Source organism: Alosa sapidissima, chromosome 19 (genome assembly GCF_018492685.1).
Source record: "Alosa sapidissima isolate fAloSap1 chromosome 19, fAloSap1.pri, whole genome shotgun sequence".
NCBI classification, from domain to species: Eukaryota; Metazoa; Chordata; class Actinopteri; order Clupeiformes; family Clupeidae; genus Alosa; species Alosa sapidissima.
In genome coordinates, this window is record NC_055975.1 from 14,686,327 (window position 1) to 14,693,826 (window position 7,500).

General features: G+C 43.6%; 1 protein-coding gene across 14 annotated transcripts in view; it reads left to right on the forward strand.

Moving 5' to 3' along the window:
* Positions 1-7,500, forward strand: part of syne1b (spectrin repeat containing, nuclear envelope 1b) — a 112,178-nt gene that overhangs the window by 17,626 nt on the left and 87,052 nt on the right. For 10 of the 14 annotated variants that reach the window (XM_042073423.1, XM_042073421.1, XM_042073428.1 and 7 more), the window contains 7 exons: positions 1,131-1,226; positions 1,741-1,824; positions 2,961-2,981; positions 3,983-4,075; positions 4,547-4,725; positions 5,090-5,286; positions 6,838-6,950. In XM_042073423.1, the coding sequence (XP_041929357.1) occupies positions 1,131-1,226; positions 1,741-1,824; positions 2,961-2,981; positions 3,983-4,075; positions 4,547-4,725; positions 5,090-5,286; positions 6,838-6,950 (783 nt within the window). The remainder of the gene's footprint in view (positions 1-1,130; positions 1,227-1,740; positions 1,825-2,960; positions 2,982-3,982; positions 4,076-4,546; positions 4,726-5,089; positions 5,287-6,837; positions 6,951-7,500) is intronic. The other 4 variants (XM_042073424.1, XM_042073435.1, XM_042073436.1 and 1 more) reach the window with 1 other exon arrangement.

Here is a 7,500-nt window from a genome sequence, read left to right on the forward strand (position 1 = left end):
AAATCAGTGTCACACAATTCCCACTATACAGTGTAACATACATTATACACCATTATATATCGCAAACTGCTGTACACATTTTCCTACCGATAACAAAAACCATACTACTGTATGTCTCTCTCTAGCCTGAATGCATTCTGTGTTGTATGTGCTATTTAATACTGAGCAGCTGTCTCCATCACTTTGTTTAAATAGTCCAGTATTCAGAGCATGTGCACCTGAGTGGAACTACGTAGAACAATTAGTCACACAACTTTCCAATTTCCATATTCCGTTGTCCTAGGAATAGATGTCACATGAATAGCACACTTTACAGTGGCTTTTTGTTCAGAGTTGTGTTGTAAATACTTCATGGTGAGTTGTATTTCTGCCAGGGTTAATAAAAACTGAAGGAAAGTAGATGACGCTGGAGCTAAAAAAAAAAAAACTCAAGAACCTTTTAGTCCTGCCTCACAAGGGACTGTCCTTCACTGACTCTGAGTAGCTGTTCTATGGCTGTTCTACTAGCATGTTGTTAGACTATTTTCTTACTCAGAATTAAAAACCTCTACTGGGTTTAGAAAGCCAGACCCATCAGTCAAATATAATAGTCAGTTAGGCATTACTCTGTTCAAGAGCTCATCGGCAGACTGCTATTATTGTGTGTGCAAACTTGCTCAAATCAAACTCAAGGTCGAAATAAAGGTTAAGATTAGTCAAGCCATCAGGAAATGACCTGAAGTTCATTCCATCATGGAAAATTCACAGCACTCCCAGACTGCCATCCCATCCTTGTTCTCGAGGAATCCTCACACTGGGCTTTCTGGCTAGTATGAACAGTTCTCAAATCCACTTCAGTGAGCCCAATATGCATCTCTGTCCTAAAGTGCACACTTGTTTAACATGATGCATTATGTGGGGGAGACAGAGGGGAAGTCAAGGGGAAAATAGTAAATGGAATCTAGGGTTGCAGTAGACAGCTTGTGTGTGTGTGTGTGTGTGTGTGTGTGTGTGTGTGTGTGTGTGTGTGTGTGTGTGTGTGTGTGTATGAAAGAGAGAAGAGACTGTTTTGTTAGACACTCTTAAGTGAAATAAACTTTATTCAGTTCAACGTTTCTAATTCAGATTCTTTCTCATTCTCATCACTACAGTACAAAACCCCACTGAAGATCAATGATCTGTTTGAGGACATCAAGGATGGGGTGAAACTCTTGGCTCTGCTGGAGGTGCTGTCAGGACAGAGACTGGTGAGTGTCTGCCGCCTACTTCTAAGCATCCTTGGCTGTGACTCCCTTCTTGATGTTGCCAATGGATCACTGTCAATACAACACCATTAGGGAGGTTACAAATGGCCAATGCTGTCAGACTAGCACTTTAGTTGTAGTGTTGAGTATATTGCTTTACATTCCATTTATCTATATACATCAGAGTTTAGTAAGTGTGTTTGTTGTGTTGAGTAAAAGATTTGAAACGTGAAATATTATGTTGTGTGGACATATTGTGTGCAGTAGTTAGTTTTATAGAAAATGAATACAAGTATGTGGTAAGGGGGTCTTTATAGGATTAGGAGAAATGAGGTCTGTGTTGAGCTGTTGAAAGCTGAGGTTTTAAATATGCCTTGTGAAGTATAACTGCTACCAATGATAGTTAATTTATAATGTATGATGGATAATGGATATGTATATATGGATGTGGATGTGGATGTGGATATGATGGATCCTCTCCAGGCATTAATGGTGAGTCCTCATTGTCTCTTCTCAGCCATGTGAGCAGGGCCGGCAGCTGAAGAGAATCCACTGGGTGTCCAACATCGGCACCGCGCTCAAGTTCCTGGAGGGACGGAGGGTAAGGAAAGGCCGCGCTTCCCTGCTGTTCCCTCAAGCCAGAGCTGATGCTTTTGTACATGCATCACTTCTATGGACCCTTTCAAGAGAGTTCCATTATCAACATCATAGTTGGCCCCACAAGACTTCCTTTTTAACATTCCATATGTTATCTTAATGCAGAGGAAGTAGATTGGGGCCCAAATAGAACGTTCAAGCATTGTTTTTGTTTACCTTGTTGAAAGCGTAGTGGCTAAGGAGCTGGGCTAGCGTGCAGTACCCAGAAAAGTTGTGAATTCGCAGATGCCGCTGTTGTGCCCTTGAGCAAGACACTTAACCCTAAGTTGCTAAAAAGAATGGCCCTGTAATAACTAACGTTAGTAAGTCGTTCTGGATAAAAGCATCAACCAAATAAATAAATCATTTATTGATGGTGATTCTATAGAGCTGGGGCATTTCAGGTGTCTCTATAAGAACTGTATCTTCAGGCCCTGTGCTGTTGTTTTTTTAGGTATTTCAACAAAGCTACTGAAGTCCAGGGCTGATTACTCCATAGAATAATGCTGATGCTTTTTCACACACAGCATCTGTGCAGTCTAGGTGCACTAGGTCCAATGGTGATATTTTTTGCATGGTTCAGCTCAACCTGTTCAGTGTTTTTTTTTTTAAAGGTACTCTAAGCGATGTTGGGTAACGTCACTTCTTTTGACGTTCAAACAAAAGAGAGAGCCCCCCGCAACTGAAACTCTCCTAAACGCGCGTCTCGTCGGTGATTGGTTGGAACAAGTAATGTTTCATCGTTCAGGCTGGACCAGGCTGTTTTTCTTGCCGTCCACAGACACCACATTTTTTTTACAGTGTATTCAGGGGACTGGCAGCTAGCGGATGGTGAGATGATGTTTACTGTATGTGACAAAAAATGTTTTAGCTTAGAAACTGCGTCACATCGCTTAGAGCACCTTTTAAGTTACAGAAATGTACCTTTGTACTGTTTCAAGGAGCACCACAGCCATATTCTAGCTGTATTGCCAAATTTGCTAATGAACTGGCTGTCATGGCTATGCTGCATACTTGGTGGTAGTATATGACCACTCAGCCTTGACTAATGATACATCACTTCCTGTCTTTAACGTCACCTACTCTCTTACCATGCCTCAGTCAGTGTACAGAGGATCTCCGGTCAGTATTGCTGACATCACGTCCTGCTCTTGCACCTGCTTTCTGATACTGCTAACTGCATCCATCTGACTAGGCTGTTCACTTCTCCTTCTGACCGATTCTGAACTGCCGACGTTCAGTTATTAAAACATTCATAATTTAATAGCAGCTTGAATGAAGTGATGCTGTTGCATATGATGAAAAGGCAAAATTAAGTCATGCTGAACATAATGCCATTGTCAGGACAACTAATCTTTAACTTCATTTGGTATCATGTTTATGAAAGGCTGACTGCTGAATGGCGAATGATGTTTATGGATGAATGTTTAAATGATATGGCGGCATGTTGGAAAGAATGGCTTAAGGATTATACTTGAACAGGTTTATGTTTAACATTAACTGCTGGCTGATTGATCTTAAGCTTTAAAAAAGCATTAACAATAGTCTGAATGATGGCTTACCAAATGAATGAATGAACGATAGAAATGCATTGATATCTTGTTTAAAGCTACCATTCTGAAAAATCCCATCCCAACCAGACACTGTTTGGCAGGCTGCATTACTTACGACTCTCTTGAATTGGCCTGTACATGACCTGTCAGAATAGCGCAAAAAAAAACACAACCACATCCATTTTCTGGATTGGAATCTAGTCGAGAGGAAGTACATATTCCATTTCAGTTGATTTGTTGGCGACAGAGAACATGTCTCTCTGTCTCCTGTGCTTTTGCACTCTTTTCCCGGCCTGCTAATGCACTGTCATTGCTGAAATAACTCACCAGCTTGCTGCGCCAAACTGAACTGCTGGCTACGGTTGCTTCCTGAGAGAGGGACACCACGGGGTCAGCAGAGCTGAATCATCAACGTTAAAAGAGTCCTCCAGGGAGGTGACTGTGTGCCCCCACAAAGAGATGTGTCACTGGACTGGGGCAAAAGTGCATGTCTTTGAACCCAAGAAAAACATTGGCACAATGTACCGTCTTACATTTATTTTTTTTGTTTTATGTCTTTTCTGGTTTCAGATCAAATTAGTCAACATAAATGCCACTGACATCGCTGATGGGAGGCCATCTATTGTCCTGGGCTTGATATGGACCATCATTCTCTATTTCCAGGTGAAGTCTACAGACCACATGCTAAGGCTAGCGCTGTCAGTTGTTCACTGTACTTTTCCATTATGCATCTGGCGCACAGAAGGTGTTTTCAGATCTCATGCCGTTTGGGTGTGTGTGTGTGTAAAAGGCAAAATGCTAAGAAGCCCATAAAATGTGCTGTTTAAGTATCTGTGTAAACACTATCCCAAAAAAACCCCAAAGCATTAAAACATCAAAGTGATGCTAATTAAGTTGCTTCTTTTCTCAGTCAGATTGTAATCAAACTGTAAAGAAACCCAGATTTACATATTGGATATTACATATTATTGCATAATACATATGAACTGCACAACACTTAAATGCTATCATTCTGTCATTTAAATTCTGAATTTCCCCTAGGGATCAATAAAGTATCTATCTATCTATCTATCTATCTATTACACCATGTCACATAGTTCATGTCTTGCCTTCTCTCTCCCTGTGGACGGTCAGATTGAGGAGCTGACCAGTAACCTCCCAGCTCTGCAGGCTCTGTCCTCCAGCGCCTCCTCCGTAGAGAGCATGGCCAGCACCGACGCTGCCAGTCCTCCCATGAAGAGGAAGGTGGTCACCAAGTTCCAGGGCAGCGCCAAAAGGGCCCTACTGAGATGGGTGCAGTGCACTGCCGCCAAGTATGTCTGGAATCACAACAAGTGCACACACACACCCACACCCACATACACACACACACACACACAGGCACACACCCACACACACACCCACATCCACATACACACACACACACACACACACACACACACACACACACACACACACACACACACAAAACTGTATATATGATATCCTCATTCTCCCCATCAAACCCACTTTTATGTAATTATCCACACTTGTACCTTTAACTGTCAAGAGAAATGCAAACATTCTTTGGCATTGCAATGAAACGTTTGAAGGTGACGCACCTCCATGTTTTGAAGTGCATCATGAAGGCCTGTGCAGACGTGCAGATTCAGTCTAAGTCTCGGATTTCCCCGACAGCCGTCTGGGCATCGAGGTGAAGGACTTTGGGCCCAGCTGGCGGAGCGGCGTGGCATTCCACTCCGTCATCTACTCCATCCGGCCCGACCTGGTGGACATGGAGCTGGTGCGGCGGCGAGGGAACCGGGAGAACCTGGAGGAAGCCTTCTCCGTGGCCGAGACAGAACTAGGCATCCCACGATTACTGGACCCTGAAGGTATTTCTCCTCCCTAACTCGTTTTTGTCTGTCTCGTTCCGTTTTTCTGTCTCTCCTCATTTCTCCACTCCCTGGTTTCTATCTCTCCCCTCGGTTCCTCTCTTCCTCTGTCTTTGTTTTGTGTCTTGGAGGAAGCAGCAGTGGTTGGGGGCCGTAAGATATCTGTGTTTACTTTGTTGCATTTTACCCAGTGGCTCTTGCTAAGTCAGCCAGGCGGTGGGAAACCCTACCCTAGTTTGGCTGAGCTGGGCAGATATGCTGCCCCGGTCAGATATGTGAATGGTTTTATTTACTGAATGGCCCCTTGTTTTATTGGCGAACTGCTTCTGGGGGCTAAAAACATTACAAGACACTGCACAATTATGACAAGGATCAAAGTGCTTGGGCCTCATTAGGGTGAGGGAGGGATTGTGTGTGTGTGTGTGTGTGTGTGTGTGTGTGTGTGTGTGTGTGTGTGTGTGTGTGAGAGAGAGAGAGAGCGAGAGAGAGAGGGAGAGAGAGAGAGAGTATGAGTGTGTGGCTCACATTCCCCTTTGTAGGCCAGACTACATGATGAGCTGGAGCCAGTATATAGCTGAGCTCTGGCATCCCATAATGAGCCCTGCTATGGCAACTGAGAACCGGACTGAGCTTAGCCTGTTATGGGAGCACGGGGTCAGCAGACTCATCAGAGGAGCCCCTGATTTGTTTGCGCCTGACCAGAAACCCGCCATGACATCCAGGCTTGTATTCATTACCGCGTCTGTGTTGCAGTTGTGGTGACAGTGGCCATTAGACAGTGAGCTCAGCATGTAGTTTGCTGGGGAATTATGACTGGTTTCACTTTCCCTCCAATTTAGCAACAAGCCTGTCACTGCAGAAATTAGTTGTTGTTGTAACCACCAGAGTAAGGGCTCTGAAATGAACAATAGCTGCCATACATTTCAGGCTTTTTCAGCATGCATTTCTGGGATGGCAACTCAGTAATGTGTGTTTTCGCCGCTCACACACCATACTCTTGTCTGTTGCTGTACAAACATTACATTTTTATACTGTTTAGGAAAAAAATGCAGTGATTGTGCTAGACTCATTTATTTTGACATTTACTAATGACTTTCTCCATTTTTACCTGGAGGGTAATCGGATGCTCTCAGAGATACTTAGACACACTTGACTCGTCACTAGAGTGTTGGTTATCCCCAGTGGCTGAATCCCATGACACATTACCTGTTGCTTTCTGCACCGAATCCCTGTGGAAGTGTGTGTTCGTATTCAAGTGAGATGCTGTGTGTGTGTGTGTGTGTGTGTGTGTGTGTGTGTGTGTGTGTGTGTGTGTGTATGTGTGTACACTGTCTGACCTTTTAAGTGTGTATCATAATGTTTTGTCTTAATGTCAAAAGACAGCAGCGGAGACTGTGCAATGGTGTGTTTGCCACTTCAGTTGAAGAACAGATACAGATATGTTCTTATCTTGCACTCTGTGTCTTTCATCCACACTCTTGTGTGACAGACACTATGTCCACCCTAAGCCTCTCTTCTCCACAGCTGACCTTTCTCTATTTCTCTCTCCAGACGTGGATGTGGACAAGCCCGACGAGAAATCCATCATGACCTACGTGGCCCAGTTCCTAAAGCACTACCCGGACCCGCACCAATCAGATCAGACAGATGGCCAGCCAGAGGAGGTACCCAGCATCCCCCTCGTCCTATTGGCTTCCACCACAACACCCTGCTAAAAATACATCAGTGGTTTGTCAGTACTGTGTCACACAGTATGGTGTTCATGATGCTGACAATATGCTATGACAACCAATTACTGTCTGTTTATTATAGCCAGAGTAGTTTTTATAACATTATCATAGGGGCAGTTTGGTCATGTGGTCACCTGTGTGAAGCATTAGCCCTGTATCTCTGGGCAGTGTGTTATTAAAACTCACTGACTTAAAGTCATGAGAAGCAGGCCATTACGACATATGACTCCCTCTTATGTTAGAATATTCCTAGAATAAACTATGATGACCAAAAGATCAACATGGCTACACAAGCATTATGTTGACCACTTTTTCTGCACACTACGGCATTTGTGTGTGTATGTATTGCTCTGTTATATTGCTATATGTGCTTGTTTTCACATGCTGATGCTTTGTTGGCTTATGCTGATGTGCTAGTTTTCCATGCACAGTAATTCCATACAAGCTAACGATGTTCTCGTCTAACTCACAAGTAGGCCACATG